Source organism: Taudactylus pleione, unplaced genomic scaffold (assembly GCF_031769625.1).
Source record: "Taudactylus pleione unplaced genomic scaffold, aTauple2 ptg000075l, whole genome shotgun sequence".
NCBI classification, from domain to species: Eukaryota; Metazoa; Chordata; class Amphibia; order Anura; family Myobatrachidae; genus Taudactylus; species Taudactylus pleione.
In genome coordinates, this window is record NW_028284477.1 from 1,122,490 (window position 1) to 1,143,000 (window position 20,511).

General features: G+C 40.2%; 1 protein-coding gene and 1 pseudogene across 12 annotated transcripts in view; both read right to left on the reverse strand.

Annotated features, from left to right (window-relative positions):
- Window positions 1-20,511, reverse strand: part of GRIP1 (glutamate receptor interacting protein 1) — a 422,676-nt gene that overhangs the window by 109,286 nt on the left and 292,879 nt on the right. For all 12 annotated transcript variants that reach the window (XM_088467800.1, XM_088467791.1, XM_088467801.1 and 9 more), the window contains exons 5-7: window positions 13,641-13,724; window positions 6,164-6,239; window positions 3,583-3,728 (exon numbers count right to left, since the gene is read on the reverse strand). In XM_088467800.1, the coding sequence (XP_088323926.1) occupies window positions 3,583-3,728; window positions 6,164-6,239; window positions 13,641-13,724 (306 nt within the window). The remainder of the gene's footprint in view (window positions 1-3,582; window positions 3,729-6,163; window positions 6,240-13,640; window positions 13,725-20,511) is intronic.
- Window positions 12,084-12,813, reverse strand: LOC148532461 (eukaryotic translation initiation factor 3 subunit B pseudogene; annotated as a pseudogene).

Below are 20,511 nucleotides of genomic sequence, written 5' to 3' on the forward strand. Positions count from 1 at the left end.
ACCCCCATGTCTTTATGAGGGGGACCTTACTGGACAGACATATGGTCTTATGCTTCTAGGTCCTCGATCTATGCTGCCATCAATCAGAACACTTAGGGGTCTATTTACTAAGCAGTGTTAGGAGAAGTGAAAAGTGAAGAGTGAAAAGTGATAAGGTGCCAGCCAATCAGCTCCCAACTGTCATTTTTCAAACACAGCCTGTGAGATGGCAGTTAGGAGCTGACTGGCTGGCACCTTATCACTTTTCACTCTTCATTTCTCACTTCTCCTAACACTGCTTAGTAAATAGACCCCTTTTAAACTATTGTTTCATTGGTACTTAGGGAATGATTTAATAAAGCTTGGAGAGTGATAAGTGTGTGAGAGATAAAGCACCATACAATCAGCTCCTAACTGACATTTTTCAAACACAGCCTGTAAAGTGACAGTTAGGAGCTGATTGGTTGGTGCTTTATCTCACACAATTTTCTCTCTCTCCACGCTTTATTAAATCTCCCCCTTAGTCCCCACCAGGCTGCACAACATTTTCTCCTCCACTTTCCCCCTCTGTTGGAGGGCCCTTCTCCCATACATGGTGGATCTACCCCTGTCCTTCATAGATTCTGAATGTCGGCTCATTCTCTCCTGACTTTCCTTCTAGGCTCTGAGGACCCTTACCTTCCCAAACATATCCGGCTTCTGTTGTCATTTTCTGACTGGTCTACTCATCAGAACAGGAAAAAGAAGTGAGGGGGTTCTCCAAAGTGGCGCAAAGCTGCCTGGATAAGGTTGGCATCAAAACAAATGTCACCACTTGTGTCTAACAGTAAATCGACCCTAGTTATAAATGGTTTTATATGCTGTATTCTTCTACTCATCAGAACAGACTTGCCAGACAAGTCCTCAGTGCTGCCAACCTGTCTCATTGCTTCTCTCTGGAAGTCTCAAAACTCTCCCACTATGAGCCGCATTCAATTTGAGCTGAGCCGCGATACTTTCCCGCCTCCCGGACTTTTTGCCTACATCGCGTGTTTTGCAAACAGAAAAGTATCGCGCGCGTGACCGCGTATCCCCGTATTCAATTTGAAAGTACGGGAAAACGGGACCCGGCGAAACTTAAACTAGCGGAAAGTCATGTCAGATTTGGGGAAATCAGCCTGACACCCCCAAAAGATGCTCTGACATGTGGGTTAGCTACAGTTACCCCCGATTTGGCTTGCTGAAGGTATTTGTTGTTTTTAATCGGGCTCAATAGCTGTTAAATAGTATTTTTGTACAAGTGGTGAAGAATAGTATTCAGGAGGTTTTTTTTGCTGAAAATAACTTATCCCAGCAAATTTGGGGTACTTGAAAATGGGGGCCAGCATATTTTAAAGTTGCTAAAGTTAAGTTTATAAAATCATGAAAAATCCACCTTCCGCAAGCATCTGCAATAAAAAAAATACATGGGGCATACTTGGGGACCCCCCTAGAGTCTAGTTCACAACTTTGTCCCCCAAAGTCTATTAAAATTGAATACGGTGATACTTTTCCGCCTGGCGAAATTACGTCATCGGCAAAACTTTTTCGCCGATTCCAGCTTTTCGCTTCAAATTGAATACGGGCCTATGTCGGCCCTCCACCAAAAGATTTGGTTTGTTGATGAAGTGATGCACATGACCAGCGCTTTAAGGGGCTCCTCCAGCTTGAAATCCGGGCCCCTTGGTTCTCCTGGTGGCGCTGCTCCTTCCTTCTAGTCCGTATTTTCCCCTTTAGGTCCAGCCCATCCCTCCATTGCTGCCTCGATCACTGTTGTCCCGAGGTATCTCTCCCTCTCTCCTCCCTTTTTATTCTTTCCCCTCTCTCTCTACTTTCTTCCTAACACCTTAAATTGAAAAATTGGCTGCCGAGTTATATGGTCTTACTGTTCACAATCCCTCGTGTGCGGCTCTGTTATGTCAATACTCTTATTGTACTGATTTTTATTTTCCTTAGTATCCTAATAAATTATTTAAAAATAAAAAACTTGAACCCCCTATCTACAATCCTTTGCTAAATACACTAGCTATCACATCACCACCCAATGTAACAAACTGATCACCCCCAAACTCACAAGCCATTGATTCAGATATTGCTAGATACACTCTGCTTGACAGTGTACAAAGCCAAAGCGCCTATATAGTTAGGAGCAGGGTTATATTTCTCGAAAAATAGGTTCAGGTACTGTGGGTGGAGCTACTGGGGGTGGAGCTATAGAAAAAAACAATAATATATATATATATACTTATATATGTATTATATATGCATATATATAGTATAGATTGTAAGCTTGCGAGCAGGGCCTTCCTACCTATATATCTGTCTGTTATTACCCAGTTTTGTTCTATTAATGTTTACAATTGTAAAGCGCAACGGAATATGCTGCGCTATATAAGAAACTGTTAATAAATAATAAATAAATATAGTATTTAGAAAAGAAGGCACTCAAAAGGGCCTTTAAAATAAAACTTATCTTATGGAAAACACATTTTGGACCAGGACATTATTTTATAGTTAATGAGAGGTTCGGGAACGGAGTTCCTGCTGAAAAATAGCGCTGGTTAGGAGTGCATGTGTCACATTTAGATGCCAAGAGTTCACACTTATATAATACAGCACATATTCAGTATAAAGCTACAGGCACTGAATTCTCTGAGTATGTCCTTGTTTGTATGCCGGATTTCTGAGGACTGCTGCACGCTCCCTCCGCAGTGCCACTACACGGATCACCGAGATTTCAGCGCCGGACCTCGGCGGAGATAAGATCACAGCTGGCCACTTGGCTCTTACTACACACTGCGGGGAGGTTGAGCTCAGCGCTTGCTGGGCAGCTTCATTATGTCCAGATAGACCGTAAGAACGGTGTGCTTATTAACAAGCAGATACATTGGCAAATTGAAATAATGGACAATATCAAGTGGATTTACTCCTGTCCCCTACTCTTAATATACCGCATATAACTCTGAACAGAGGACTGTGCAAATTACAATTAAAAGACAATTGACTATAAAGATATTCTGATATTGGATGTCAGGTGGGACTCAAGTCCACAAATAGGGTATTTATACAACTGTTTTTTATATATGTTTTTAAGTCCACACATATTCTGTGAATATTGGTTTGTTTTTTATGCGATTCTATGTGCTCTCTTATGATTGATTTTTCACGTTATTTATATTGGGGTTTTTTTTTAGCATAATTCAGAGATGTGTTTTATAGGAAGTAGCTGATTGATATTTAATCTATTTATAGTGATCATCAGGATTTATACATATATAGTTTATTGGGTTTTTCTTTATACATATATTCAATATGCGTCTGATAATTTTAATTATTTATTTTGTGTTCTATAAATGACTGGCATGCTAATTTTCAATGAACTAATGGAAATTTAGCCAGAAAATCTGTAAATAAAACTTTTAAATGACAAATTAAAACCTGACGGAGCAGACACACATAATTAGAGTGAAGATATCTGTGTACCAGCAGAGCTGCATAAAAGGAGAGAGCACAACAGGTCACAGTGATATATAAGGATGTGCAGACAGTACATACTGTAAGGTGCAAGCCAAGAATCCATCTTACCCATCACGGAGACATCATATTCTATGAGTAAGGTTGCTTCTTGCCCGCATTGTTTGAGAATACTCATGGCTTCAGCATGCGTTGTTCCATGCAAGCGAATTCCGTCCACGCTTAGCAGCCGGTCCCCGGGCTTGATCGTGCCCTCTCTTTAAAAGTATAAAATAAACAATCTTTATTAATTTGATGTAATGCAGTTTAGAGATAATAGCCACTTACACAGAGTGATTCACTTCACTGTCCAGTACATCAATCCCACTTGTCCATACTCTTAGCCTTTACCTTGACAGTTACCAAGCGCGAGGTCACAGAGGAAAAAGAAATGACTTTAATCTGGAAATCAGTGATGGGTAAATAACTGCTTATTACTATGTAATGAAGACGAACTTCTCCAATGTGCGCCTCAGTTTCTGTTAATTGATGCTAATTTCAAATAAACTAAAGTAAAGGGTTAATAGTTCTTTATATGCTTCAGGAACAATGGTTCATCAAATGTACCATGCACGACTTCATTAGCAACAGTGACATACCCAGATAAACTGTATTGTATTTTAAAAATGTTTTGCTAAAGTAAGTAAACATATTGTTATCCTTTATTCCTGTATTTAGGTTACAATCCCTAACACAAAAATAAAGGGGAGAAAAAAAAAATAAGTATCAGAAAAGTGAGGGCTTCAGCAGACAGTAAGGGCTCTTTATACTATGTATAGACGCATTTGGGAAATTGCAGCATCAGCCCTATTGTACAATAAATGTATATAAGAATTTAATATGGTTCAAGTATTCAATTATGCATCTGCGCACATCACTGCTAATTTCAGAATAGCAATAACGCAGATTTTTCCAGTGCACCTGGGGAAAATAATCTGCAATGTTTATGGTTGAGCGGTGCCGGAGAAACGGTCGGAATGCCGGAACCCATTGTTCCTAATTGAATTGTGTCTATAGTATCTTTACTATAATAGGTCTAGGTTTTTTATAATTTACAGGGTGAATTATAAACCTAAACACCAGTTTATATAGCCTAAAAGTAAGTATCGTTTGGGTTTATGGCCTGAGCCAGCTCCCGTGGGTGTCATGGTTTTTCCAATGACAATAACCCCGGGCCTCATTCATCAACAAGTTTCATCATTCACAACGAGTGATAAAACTGGTTGCGTGTGATAATGGTGCTCCAGCCAATCAGCTCCCAACTGTCATCGGTTTGAAAAATGACAGTTGGAGGATGATTGGCTGGAGCACCATTTATCATGCGCAACGAGTTTTATGACTCGTTGTGAATGATAAAACTCGTTGATAAATGGGCCCCATGTCTTTTGGAAAATAAAGTACCAAACTGTAGATGTCATATTGAACCAACATGCTTAACAGCATTCTGGAATTCTAACAAGGTTATAAATGTGTGTAAAATATTATAAATGCTTACTGATATGTAAAAACTTTCATGGAACAGAGGCCCTGATTCAGAGCCGGACGCTCTGACAGAGCGCTCGCTCTGAAGCAGGGCGTCCTTCTTAATTTTTAGAGCGGCCTCCTGGCCGCTCGTATAACTGTGGGTGACCACCCACAGCTATAGCGAGCAGCCAGGAAGATGGTTGCGATGGTCAAGACCATCGTGTCCATCGGGCTTTGCGACGAGACCCTTGTGGTAGGGTCTCGTTGCCGGAAGCCCTGGAGTGCTTTCGGCTCTATCAGAGCAGAGAGCACTCCCACTGACATCACTTGTGATGTCACTGGGCCCGGCCCCAGATGGTAGGCGTTCCCATGGGAACGCTTCCGTCTGGGTAGCCAGCCCACCAAAGGGGGCGTGCTGTCACTCACCATCGACAGCACGCCCCCTTTGGTACGAGACCCGGAGCGATGGCTTGCCCGTCGCTATCCGGGTCTCGCGCATGCGCACTGGGCCAACATCGACCCGCTTGTGAGCGGGTCTGAATCAGGCCCAGAGACCACAGAAATGGTGAATGCTCTAAAGTTCTCACTCTCTCTCTCTCTTTGGTGATATTACACTTGTTCCATATAGGAATAGTACTAATTTGTGTTATAACTACTTACATTTCTTTCAATCCAGAAAAGGTGAAAACTGTTGAATGCATTACAACAACAAAGGCTATGCTGTAAAATACACATAAATCGAATGATTGCTGGTGCGGAGAAGAATACTAAACAGATTCTCCTAACATCCCATGATCCCAAGGGAGAGAACAGCCGTGCACTCTATGTGGCAGGGTTTGACAAAGTCTCACTTTGTTATTTCTGTTCCATCAGCCTGCTTAGCTTGGATGCTTCAGTATTGTCTCGGTATCGTTGAATAATGTTAACGATCGTTGTCATATGTCTTCTCTATTGCACTGTGTCTGGGATTACATTGACATTATATAAGCCAATGGTTATAGCTGATAATGGATGCAAGAGATGAGGAATACGCATTCTCTGCAGAATCTTTTGGCAGTGCTTCTTTTAATACATAGTAAGGACATTTACATTCATTATATTTGCTTATAACATTTGATGCACAGCTTATCTGCTTGTGCACCACAATAACCCAGATCCATCTATATTGCTGCAGAAAGATGTATTGTACCTGTCAGCCGGTCCTCCAGGTCTAACGCAAGTTATTACAACAGGACGAGATTTATTTCTGTCCTCATGTGCCCCTCCTGGAAACAGGGAAACAGAATAAGCTTATTGCTCCAAGCGAACACACATTTTGCTCACTGCTTCCTAACCTGACATACATTATTCTTCACTATTCTATACAAGGATCGCATTCAGTCCTTTCTAGCCACTAAACATCCATCTGCCGCAAATAGAACTCTAATACATAAATGATTATGGCCCAGATGACTGACAAAACGCAAAACTTTAAAGGTCAGAAGAAAAAAAATGAGGAAAAACATTTGTAGAATTTTGACCTTTGTATACAAATAGGAGATAAACATCACAATGAGAATAGCAAAAGCCTCCACCACACAATGCTTATCATATCTATTATTAGAAAAAATACCCTGGCCTTGAGTAGGTTTCAAAAAGTAAATTTTAAGCAGCTAAACTGGTTTAATTGCTGCAACTTATATTTCGTATTTTGTTAACTAAAAGTCAGCATCTAATTTTTTCTCTATACAGTTGTTGAAATCTAATTAAATGTTATAATTTGCTTTCAAAAATATCTGTTGCTCAAACAATGTAATAATAGCCATTTTCTGGGTATGATTATTTTTTTATATTATATTACACAGCAACAGTGTGCATTGCAAAAGATACAAATAAATAACACACAACAACATGATACATAAGGCAAGACCCTGTCCAAACGAGCTTACACTCTTACAAAAGATGTGGGGAACACTTCAGGTTAGCACAAAAATAACTGCAGCTGCTGGTAGGAAAGTGTGTGGCTATTTTAAAGCAGGAGCATTTATATCAGGCACTAAAATTAAAGCCACCAGTGACAACAGACTTTTCCATGCAACTACTGGTGGGAAGTATGGTTGGAATGAAGAGAGACAATGGAAGGTGATTGTGAAAGGTGAACCAATCTTACCCAATATTCATAGCAATGCATCCTGCTAGGCTCCAGTGCTTATGACTATTGGTCTCACCAGATCTCAGTTGGTCATGATGCTCCTCACTGATGTTACATGCGCCTATTTTTTATTTTTTTTAAATGAAAATGGTTCAGCTCACAAATGGCTGTCTGCCGAGTGTATATGTGCCTGTTAACCTTTACTTTTGGTTAAACAGATGTAAAAGTTGAAAATGTTTACATTTGTATAAACAGAAGTTTACTAGCAAAAATATAAATATGAGTGTTACATTTTTGTTCCCCCATTGGTTGTTTATGCAAAAGTGTAAAATCACTGATTTTCAAACCAGTCTATTATGACTTTACCAGCATAATTAAAACTGTATCATACAATAGTGATTTGAATATTTTGTACACCTAAGATAAACATGTCGGTGAGATCACAGTATCTGCCTGGGGAACCAATGATCATGATTTGTAGAGCTACTGTATATAAAATTAGATAATTGCTCTGAAACTTTAATTGTACTTATTGTATTACTCATAACAGTATATATATTGTTTTACAGGTTTACTAACAACGATTAGCCCGCACTGCTAGTCTGCCTACGTATTCTATATTAATGAAGTATTTTGTAGAAAAACTTAGCATGGTATTTACTCTTATGTGATGCATTTTCCATAGTTTAATAAAGGATTGCAAAAAAAAGCCGACCTTCATTGTGACTTTTGTAAGAAAATTAAACAAACACTTAAGTTAGTCATGCAATGTAACTCTTCAAAAATAAAATGTGCCAGCAGGTATTACTCTGATCTCAGGTGCGTGGTTCAGTATAACAAGTAGTAAACATTGGCAAGGCTCAATTCTTACTTGCACACTGTGATGAGCCTTGCATTAGTTATAATGAAAGTACAGGAGAAAATGGCTGCCCATGTCGACAGAAATACAGAACGTTTGTGTTAAAAACTATATCAAATAACTATACTAGGAAAGTATATGAAAAACTTTTCTACAGACTTGTAGTTTTGGAAATTGATAAAACAGGTAGATAAAATAAAAGTAAAAGGCTATTTCTTTTCCATGTACATATATCTATTGCATATCTACAGTATCTATAATTTTCCCGCAAAGGATCTCAAGGTTATGGATTTAGCAATATACTAAAAGCAATGAAAGGCTGCAAACAGAGCATAGAAAACAAGCTAACATAATTCAAAGAATATTCAGCTTTCATCATGTGTAGCAAAATAATTCATCTATTATTTCATCACCATGTTATAGAGTTTGAGAGTCTAGAGAGTAAACATAAAAATTGAGTTTACAGATGTATGTAATGTAATGTACTGTACTTTCTTACAGCTACGTTTGATGTTCACAGCTGCAGATAACTGTATACTGTGCCTCCATAAGGGTAAATCTCAAGTCATATAGTAAAGACAGCTAAAACTAGAGATGAATGGTTCAGTTTTACTCAGTTATGTTCGGATCTGAAAAACAGCAGGCTATTGGCTAAATCTGAACTTTCGCTAATTTGCGAATAGAACAGAGTAGAACTGAACTGCTCATCACTAGCTAAAACATGATCTACGAGGCTGATTGAAAAGTAATGAGACTGCTTCTATTGTTCTGTCCCATAGGTAGACGTGGCAACGCTATGCTGGTAATTGTGAAGCTCATACATCGATGTGTCTGAACCTGCAATTGGACTGCCATAGTCTTCTTTGTTTGGTCACAGTGAGTGGAATATCTTCGTACGTCTCATCATGGCGGATGAGGAAGACGTGTCTCTGAGATTATGTGTGACTGAATTTTGTGTTAAACTTGGAAAAAGAAGAAATGAAACTCATATTACGACATGTATATGGTGGAGAAACAATTAGCCGTGCTGCAGTATTTCAGTGGTGGAAGCACTTCAAAGAAGGTTATACACGGGTGACTGACAAAGCACGTTCTGGGAGACCATCCATCGCTGTTACAGATGTCAACATTGCCAAAGCTGTGGAGATGTTGCAAAATGACAGACGGTTAACTTATGCGAACTTTCGGCTTCACTTGGCATCTCAATCAAACTATATTGTGACAAAGAATCTGAAAATGCATTGCGCGTGTGCCAGGTGGGTACCCAGAAATCTCACAGAAGAGCAGATGCGATGACGAGTTGAATCGTGCAAGAACACAGTTCCAATGTTGGAGAGGATAGCCGATTTCCTGACATCAATTGTGACGTGTGACGAATTGTGGATTCGTCATTATGATCTGAAATCCAAACAGTCCAGTGTATGGAAACACGCAAATTCACCTCCAACCAAAAAATTACATGCGACTCCTTCAGCATGTAAAGTCATGCTTCTGCTGTTCTTTGATGCGCACAGTATGATCCTACAGCACTGGGTTGCCCGTTGACATAAAATTAATGGTGACTACTATTCAAAAGTCCTGAAAAGCCATTTGAGGAAGAAAAGACCACATTTGTTGAAAAAAACAGTGGTTTTTGCTCCAAGATAATGCCCGACCACATGTTGCTGCTGTTGCAATGGCAGCACTGATTGAAATTAATAAGACAGCACTGGAACACCCTCCATATAGCCCGGACTTAGCGCCCTGTGATTTCTGGGTATTCCCAACCCTGAAAAAACAACTGCGCTGAAAGAAGTTCTCAACAGATGTTGAAGTGAAAAATGCCACAGCTGCAACACTAAAAGTGATGTCACATAACAGTATACTGCAAGTCTTTAAATCGTTGAAATGCTGAAATAAAGTATTGAATGTGAAGGACGCTACTTTGAAAAAAAAAATAATTCAGATCCTGTGGAGTCATCTGATTCTGAATAAAAAATCAGTCTCATTACTTTTTAATCAGCCATATATGATCAACTTTTTTTTTTACTTTGCTTTATATTTCATAATTAATTATGTAAAATTGCAATCTGAATCTAGTACAGTCCACTGTAGTGCTGGTTAAAACACTACAATGTGTAATAAGTACAAGTGCACTATTTATTACCCGAGCATAACAGCTGACTGTATATAGGGAAGTAGCAAGTGCTCTTCAGGAGCTGTATGAATAGATGTTGAGATTCCAGTGGCAAATCATGGTGATACAGAGAGGATCATTATGTTCCAGCAACAAAACAGGACTTTCCATTTTGTAGTGCTCTTTATTTGATCCCCCAGTGAAAGACACAACTTCAAAAAGGAAATATATCATGTCCATTCACGAAGGATTGAGATTGAACTGTGGAGTTATATGTTTTGGTAGAGATTTGTTGATGGAGAAATGAGAATGCAGTTATGCATATGTAGCAGATTGCTCCTCTGATGGGAGTTCCAGGTGAGCAACTTTCTGCATGTACAGTTTCTGCACCATCTGACAGTATTAACTGTAAACCTCCATCATGGTTGTACTGTGTTCTACCAGTACCTTTGAAGCCTTAGGGGCCTATTCATCAACACTAAAATAACGTTTTTAAGGACATTTTCCTTAAATACCGTTATTTTGGTATTCATGTAGCCACTTAGCACAGGAGATATCAAAGATATCTCCTTGCTAAGTTCCCGTGCGTTAATTTCCACACTCATGTGGAAATTGTGGTATTCATCAAATTCAGAAAATTATCAATTTTTGATGCAGTTACTATTCACCACTGTGAGGTGGCGAATAGCAGGTGAGACATACCTGTATCCGCGTGTGCAGGTCCCCCGACGAGTCCCTCCGGCGCTCTGCTCCGTCCTCAGGCTCCGGAGGCTGGTCGGACATGTGTGCTCCCCAGCAGAGCACAAGAAAGTTTGGACAGAGTTTTTTTTTTTTCTAATCTGTCATGTGGTCTGCTGGGAAACCACATGACAGACCAGCAGGACGGAGCCGGAGGCTGCTGCACGGACAGGTAAGTCGGGGGGGGGGGGGGGGGGGAGGTGAGCGGAGGGGGTGGGGTGGGGGCCGGGGGGGTACACAAACTTAACGCATCTGTAGGCAGTGCTGCGCATGCGCTTGTTTTACAGATGGAACAGCGCATGCGCAGCACTGTTTCCAGATGCGATAAGGTAGTGTAGGCAGGGAAAAGTATCTATTTCCCGAAAAGCTGTCATCGCAAAAATGACAGCTTTTCGGAACAGATACTTATGGAGAGGTGGAATGATGAATTCCACCTATAATTAGCTAGAACTCCATGAGAGTTCTGAAGCTAATTATCTCCAGAGAATTTTTAGGTTTAATGAATAGGCCCCTTAGACTGACTTAAACAAACTTTCTGTTCAAAGTTCTTTGAGTACTCATTTAAATCCTTTATTTCACCTTGATTTAGCAAAGTTGATCTCCACAAATGCTGGCAGAATCAGTCTTTGCTGTTATTTTGGAGAAGATGAACCTGGAATGTCCACAGCCAGGTTGCATAAATGTAATTTTTAGTTCCACCATGACAAAGAAGTGACAACATAATGGGCTTTTGGATTCCATGAGTCATCGGATGCTAAATCAAGTACTGCCATGTTCAGAATGTTGTAGGTTCCCAAACACGGTCCTCAAAGCTCCCCAACAGTTCAGGTTTTAGAGATATCCATGGTTGAGCACAGGTGGTTAAATCAAATTGACTGAGGTACTAATTAAGTCACCTGTGCTCAACCATGGATATCTCTAAAACATGAACTGTTGTGGAGCCTTAAGGACCGCGTTTGGGATCCTCTGGCATAGTGTTTTGGGAGACAGAAGACAAAAATCCACAGTGCTTGCATCCAGAAAAGAGATCAGAGTCAGTAACATGTTTAACATTGTAGATTGCAAACTGGCTGCACTGGCAGAAGAATGGGGGCTACTGTACCTGTGTGTGCTGGTGGACAGGACGCCTAAAGGAACTGAGGGTGTGGCAATTAATTTTGAGATTTTTCCGAATGAGGGAGAAGTAAGTTCCAGGAGATGTGGTTGAAATTAAAGATGATATCATTGCCCTTGTACCTAATGCAAATAGGTTTGCTGTTTTCGATCTAAAAATTGATTAGTTGCACAATTTGATGGCTGAACCTCTGGATGTATGAACCTCTCAGTTACCCACAGACCAATACCTCTTTGATGCTAGGTAGGTTCCTCTTGGAGACCAGCGCACATTAATCTCATAACACTAAGCTCTGCATTGGAACTGGTTCTTTAACATCATTCCAGCAGATTGTCATTCTGTTACTTGACTAAAAAATAATGCTAAACTAATCATGGCAGTCCCGATTCTCCAGCCATGACCACATGTTACAAAAGTCCTTGCATGGCTGTTTTTAAGGAACTTCGGTCTCATCACTGACCATGCATTTATCCAAGTCTGTTAATAGATTCACACTGAACGTGTGTTGCTTGTCCAACTGCCCTTTTTACAGAGTTCTCAGTATGAGCTGGTAATGCCCATTCCAAAAAAAGGAAAGTGGTCTTTTGTGGATCAATCAGCTTATGGATAGTATTAATTAGTGATTTTTCTACACTTTGATTTCATTCTTTAGCTTCTTCAAATGATCAGGTCCAACATGTAGCATCTTATTGACAACAATCACATAATCTATGCCATCCACTTCTTAAAGGCATTCTTTCAAGATATCACCAAGCAGCTCCTCTCCACTGATGTCATCCTCAAAAGTCCTCTAGGTCATTAAACTACATCTCCTATTCAGTGGCCTTCTCTTGAACCATCTAAGGTTCTGGTCCATTAAACATGTTATCTGCCCAATACATCTACATGACGACAGATGTCCAGAATCTGCTCATCTTTCAATACCAAATGAAGCTAACAGGCCATGTTCATTGGACAGAAGGCAGGGCAGAAAAGGCTACGAGTACCAGAATATATATAATTCAGGCAGAAGTGAAAGCATAAAACACCACTCAAAAACATTTACAAATATATTTTTCAAAGGGTTAATTGAAACCTATTTTAAGTGTACATATACCATGTGTTTGAAAGCATGGCAAAATGTTTTGTTTATTTTCTACTACCTGGGATACTCAGTGTTGCCCGTGTTGAAGAATGGACTTTGAAGTACATCTGTATGTAGCCTTCATTTTTTACATTACAGACCAACATTGGAGAGCATGGAATATGAAAAAGTGCTTGGAGGAAATGAGTAACTGTCATTGGAGGTGCAGTGTGACAGTTGATCCTCTGACTCACTGCTCTTCTATTAGAGCTCTGCCTGCCCCCCACTGGTACATATCAGCCTGTGCCTTCAGATCAGTGCAGTTTTAGACACTGGAAGGCATCCAGAGCGAACTTGCTTCAAACAAAATTTCAAATCAGAGACGCCCCTGCCTACTTGGTGAGCACCATGTAGACCTCCATGGCCCTGACGAACTTCAAACCTAGGCAAAAACCTAATCCTGGTCAAACTATGCCACCATGCCAAATTTGGTGGAGTTACAGTAGGTACAAAATTCTGGCTGTGCATAAAGGACAAATAGACAGACACCAACACACACTTTCTCGCTTATTATATAGATAAAACAGTCATGAAATAATGCAGGAGAATGAGACTGTGTACTGTTTATTTTCAGAAGAAACTTACCTCTTATTACGAATCCAAAGGTGTTACCTTCTTTGTGTAGAGTTACTTCCACAGTTCGAAAAATCACCCCTGATCCTTGTATTGCTGAGAGAGAAGAGACAATGACAAGTCGTAAAGACATGGTTTCACATTATCCCCCACTTACGTCTCAGGCAACACCTTGCAAATATCCTTTACTGACAGTTTATTAAATATAGTAAAGAAAAATCCTGACTGCTAGTAGTATTTACTCATTAGGTAATCACTAAAGCTACAGGAAGGAGCATGTAATACATATTTTCCTGACAAATGTGATTATATGTACATCTTCATGTATGCGCATTACTCCATACAGTTTTTCTGCACACTAGTGCAGCCTTTATCACAAGCACTTAAACCTGCCCCATGCTGGGTGCTAGAAACCCATCTGAAATAGGCGTCCCCTGGGCATACACACGTCTCTTCTGTGTATTCAACCAGTTGACACCCAGGAACTTCCAATTCATATACTGAGAGAAGAGACTGAGATAAATCCAACTCAACCATAATACTTAAGAGATGTGTATGTTCCCCTACAGTGCACAGTTTGCTAGATGGAGACACATACGGAGCTACATGCTATTTAGAATCATGCCCACAGTAAACATAAATATATGTATATGTATACACACCAATATGCTTCTATAGGCGACACCATCTGTAGATGACTTTGCCTATTAGGCACAAGCGCCGTAAAGTACCAGAGCTGGCTGCATGCAGGCATATGGCAGCCCTATAGATTGCTATGGGGACCGCTGTGCCGCAGGTCCACAGCTAGTATCTCTGAAATCTCCTGCAAACCTTTTTAATACATATGGGCATCCGGGATCCACATGTCTTGCAGTAAATCTCCAAAAATGGCAGTTACCGCATTTTACAATTTAAAACATTGTGGCCATAATGATAATAGCAGGAGGAAAATGATTTTAAAGATTTGTAAATTAGAGGCTCAAAAACCTATGAACCTGCTAAGTGACATGGCGGATTTGGCACATCTACTTGTAATATAACAGATTCATCAGCACAGTGCCAACCAGGGTCGTAGCAGGGCGATGTTCTGTCTTGTGCCAGCTGTGCCCCCGGGCAAGTGACATAGTGAGGTCACAATGAGGGTACGGGGCCATCACTTGAACGGAGCTATGGACGTGCTAGGTTGCGCTCTACGCTGCACAAGAGCAGTCTCAAGTTGCCTGCAAACCAAATACTAGGGCCAGTGGGGATTGACAGTGCTGCCCTTTAAGGCCCTGCATCCTGGGCAGCGACACAACTCACCCACTTCTAGTTGTGCCCTGTTGTCAACAAGAATCAGATGTACAAACAATCAGATGATGTGAGGAGATATGCTATGATGTGAAACACTCCATCCAACAAAAAGAATACATGCCTTAGGTCTCATTTCATAATGGACATATTGATCTACTCTTTCCCCATGTATTTGCCAGTTTAATTATCTTGTCTAGAGCGAAGTAAATAATGTAAAAAATATGTTTAACCTAATTTCATTTATCCCAGGTTAATTTCACTTGAAAATTAATGTTGTGTTAACCAAAGTGCAATTGATCACTGAGAAATCTTGGAGAAAGATTCCTAGTGACAAATATCAGCTTTATTCCATGAAAACCAGGCATATCAGAGAAGTTACACACCCTGAGCATACTGTGTTATTAATCAGGTGGATAAATGCACACATTTCTATTAGCCCATATCCCTTAATATGGACAGATCTGTGCTCTTTGTTAATGTTCTGTTAAGACAGTTTAATTCGGGATCTGGTCTAAAAATCTACAGTAAAAAGGTCGACAATGTCTAGATAGACACCAGATGTTAGACAGTCAACAGGTCGACAGGGACAAAAGGTCGACACACTAAAGGTCAACATGTACGAAGATCAACATGTACATATGGTCGACAGGGTTGAAAGCTCGACACAAAAATGGACGACAGTTTTTATTTTTTTAGGGTTAGGCACTTCCCCCAATGGTTAGGCACCAGGAGGGAGGGTTTGGCACTTACCAGAGGGTTAGGGTTAGGCACTAGAAGGGACAGTTTGGGTCAGGCATCTACCCCGACGGTTATGGTTAGGCACTTACCCCGACTGTTAGGCACCAGGAGGGAGGGTTAGGCACTTACCTGAGGGTTAGGGTTAGGCACTAGAAGGGACAGTTACAGTTAGGCATCTACCCCGACGGTTAGGGTTAGGCACCAGGAGAGAGTGTTAGAGTGAAGATTAGGGTGAGAAAATTAAAAATAAATGTGTCGACCTTTCGACCCGGTCGACAATTTTGTACATGTCGACCTTCTTACATGTCGACATTTAGTGTGTCAACCTTTTGTCCCCGTCAACCTATTGACTGTCTAACATCTGGTGTCTATCTAGATATTGTCTAGCTTTTTACTGTAGATCTTCCAATCCACACCAGTTTCATTCTTACACAGCACATATAGGAGCTAATGCTCATCCTCCAATATTTGCACTTGCTCCCAAACACCCTACATGATAATGCTTTCTCAGGTGTAAATGCATCTTTACCATGGTCTGCATCTGTTTCGCAAAGTGAAATCATGCAAATCTGCCAGGACGCATATTAATGCGCACATTGTGAATTCTCACAAGAATCGCTATATCGGCTGGCATGGCACTCACGTTGCATCAGTCCCATAGTGCTTGTAAGTACCCTACTTTTAATTTGCACACGTCTAGTCAAGACACATTCAAACATGCATACATCCTGGGAAAAGATCACATTAGTGTGCCCCATACACAACTGGTGACAATTGTGCTTCAGTGACAAGTTGCTCATCACTTCAATCTTTTTAATAAAGGGCAAATGTGGCATTTACCTACTAAGAGCTTCTATCACAGTCCCCTGGGGGACAATAGGCTCTATAGAGGGTAGGTTCCTCTTTAATTTGATTTACCAAGGTAATCATAAGATTTCCTCAGTTAAAGCTAAAGCAGTCAAACACTAACATCACTTTAATACAAATCTTAACTTAGTAGCCTTCATCATAATCTTTACATAGTTGGAACTAAACACACATGCTAGGCGATTGGATCATCACATGCGTTTTTAAGTTACTTTAATCATCAGGAACCAAAATTGTAGAATACTACAACGTTACAGTATGTAACATACATTTTGGTTAATCAATACTATTCTGCACCCTGGATAAGACACATTTGCTTGTGGTCATGTGTGAGTGAAGGATTCTGTCTGATATAGCACAGCCTCTCTTAAGCAAAATGTGAACGTTAAGCAGGAATCCTTACTGAGCCTGGAAAATATAGTGCACTGACAGCAGGCTTGTCTAAAGAGGGGATACATTCAGTATCCTGACACAGGGGATGTCGGCTCATATAATAACTGCATCGGAATCCCGACACCTGTCGGAATCCTGATGCCGTCATCCCGAAGGTAAGTAGCGGGGTTGGGGGGAGGGTTAGGCACTAGGGAAAGGGTTCGGCACTCGAGGGGTGGGTTAGGTTTAGGGTGCAGAGATGGGGAGATTAGGTTTAGGCACTATGGGAGAGGTTAGGTTCAGGCACTGGGATGGGAGGGTTAGGGTAAGTAGGGGGTTAGGATACCTATCGACAAGTGTCGGTACTCTAACCCTGTCGAGATGCCGGTGTCTGGATTTTGACCGCCTGGAACCCGAGCGCCGGCAGCCCGTGCCCAACCCCGAAAGGGAGACCCTGAGCTAGTACAAGTAGAGAACAGGCTACATGGTCATTGCTCATGGGGAAAGTCAATTACTAGTCTCGCACATCTTGTCCTCAATAGTACATCCACCTTGTACAATGATTTCTCTTTGACAATTTTTCTCAAGCTGAACTGCAATCTCCACCTAGATAGCCAAGCTTATTTGTATTCAGGTTGGGCTGATGGCTTTGGGTAGAAGTATCTTACATTAAGGGACTGAATCAGAAGCAGCTGCATTGCGTGCTTGCAAGTAAATGTGGATCTTTGCACTACTCAGAGTTGTACGCATCTATGCAGCCACATCTCCCCTGTCCATCCACTTGTGAAAGTATCAGTCATGACTGTTAAAGTACATTTGCACCAGCCCTGTACTTGACGGGTTTCAGATGTATACAACTGTAAATCACTTGTAGTTGCTCACAGCAGAGAATGCTCAGCTCGGACCATGCTCAATGTTCATCCGCAAAACAGAATAGCTAGCAACAGTGAATCAGGCCCTAAATGTTTAAAGGGCCCTTCACAAGCATGAAACATGATGCATGTGTCTTCCAGGTAGCATAGTAGTAGGCACAAAATGTGCTGGATGATAAAAATCCTTCTGTTATACCGTCTCAAGTCACAATTAAGATCATGAGGGTAATGACTGTAGTCCCTTTAACAGATGGGCAGAACTTCTATTTTCTTAACCATATTTATTTTATGGTGTGCATTTGGCGTAATCTCTATTAACTTGCTATAACATTAATGCTACAAGGATTTCAAAACCCATCCTCAAAAATAAAAGCACAAACACACAGACAAAAATGGAAAACCATGGTCAATGATAATATGTGACTGGATCTAATCATCTGCTTTGTAGAGCATCAGGCACTCATCACTTTTACCTTGTTTAAATGGCTTGAATAAAATGATTTACCACAATACTGTACATACAAAACTCTTATTTGTGATGCTTAACAGCCCTAAATTAATATACCACAGAGGCAGATTTCCTAATACTTAGGGCTCGATCCAATTAGGTGCATATTGCGAGTAGAGAGTTGGTTTCTTTAAACTCACACACTTCGAAGCGTGCTCCCGAGAATTCTCCAATCCAATTAAAAATCCCTATTTGCACTACTCGCAGCGGAGGGGTGCGAATTGACTGCCAAATGAGATTTGCGAGAAATGCATGAAAATGTGGGAAGACCATCCTGGACCCCCCAAAATGGATAATTTCATTAGCAGGACCGTATAGAAGGCTGTTCATGGCCATTAGGAATTTACTGTAGGTTTTGAAATGGTGTCAAATGACTGATTTGTGCTTTTTAAAAAAAAAAATGCAAGAAAATCATAAAAAAAAAACATACTATTGAACGAATTCAACGAAAAGTGCAAAAAAAAAAAAAAAAAGGTGATTTTGGGGTACTTTGAGGGCACATTGAAAAATTTAAACAAATTATAAAACCAATTATTTTTCAAATTAAAAATATATTGTAATTAATTTTGGGGTGCCTAAACTAACGAAAAATTAGATTTTGGGGTAATTTGAGGCCATTTTTGGTTTTATCCCCCCCCCCCCAAAAAAAAAATCACATGTAATTTTTGGACTAATTAAGCTAATTGAAAACTTCCAATGCCTAACTGGTCATTAGGGGGGTTGTCCACGGGGTTCAGCACGGGGTCCCAACATTTTAACCTTAAAATAAAGATTTTCCTTTCCATCTCTCACCCTCACGGAGGTGCGAGTGGAAAGTTGCGATTTCAGTCGGACTGATTCAGTGAGAGTTGCTAATTGGATTACAAAATGAATTCGCTATGTGAATTCAAAGTGAAAATCGCAACTCGCACCTCGCAATTCGCACCTAATTGGATTGAGCCCTTAGAGCTTCTACTTATATAGTTTATCCAATATGTTTAAATGAGATGTTAGATTAGGGAGTGTGTCAGGTGACCATTGGTAGCTTCTAATGTCCCCATTTTTTTCCTGATGGATCTAGTATTGAAGTGATATTGTATCTGCATTCTCTTCTGTGTAGCTTTAGTACTCTTTAGTGCACCATTTGGATTTATTGATACTGAATACAATACTAAAATAAATCAAGTAGCAGTTACATATTACTGAAAATAAGATACATATATATATATTTTGACTAATCAAGTTGCTCTTTGGGAGAGATGCATGCACCACTGCTAAACCTCAACCTCATTTCCAGTTGTCCAGGAGTGTTGAGTTCTCCAATCTGAAAGACTAATAAGCATATGTCTTGTGCTCCCGACATCCACATACTTCTTCCTTACAACTCTGTTATACATATATGTGCAAATAATATAAAAGGGTAACAATACACAATATAGCCACATATATAACAGAGCAGTGTTTCCCAAACTGATTCCTCAGGGAGCACTAACAGTGCATGGTTTCCTGGTTGGTGCACAGGTGTATTCATTACTGAACAGATGGTGAAACGATCACCAATGAGGGCGCAAATATTTGTGTCCTCATTGGTGATAGTTTCACCATATGTTTCTTTGTTTGGTATACATTGGGTAACGTAGTATTACCCATTGGGGTGCTGCACGTATACAAGTTTTTGTACGGGTTATATTGATTTACGCCTGGAACTATTTTGTGGTATTAATTACTGGCTGACACATTTTAAAAGATTCACAGATGGAGCTCATTATTTCACTTGTAGTTTTAATGTTATGGCTGATAAGTATATATAAAATAAATCCAGCCACTATATCTGACCTCATGGGCTAATTAGCCAAGGACTGCTGCAAAAGGATGCAAATTAAGCTAATTACAATTATTCTATTTTGCACACAGTCAAACCCTAGCCATGTTTTTACAGAGGGAAACAATACAATCAAGGAATAATCCTTTTACGTGGAACAAATCACTGGCATCTCACTGACAGCAGCCAACAGCGCATAATGACGCCAGTCAGAGCGAGAAGCCCCCATAACACTTAAATTGAATAGTTATACTAAAGGCTCATTTACTATTATGTGCAGAAATTAATGGAAATTAAAAAAAAATATCAGATCCTATAAAAATGAAGTAGTAAATGTCAGAATATTTAGTGAACAGAATCATTACATTGTTATAAACACAATGATAAAATAGTAGTATTCCCGCTAGGCTGTTTTAGCGGGGCGCCGCTCCA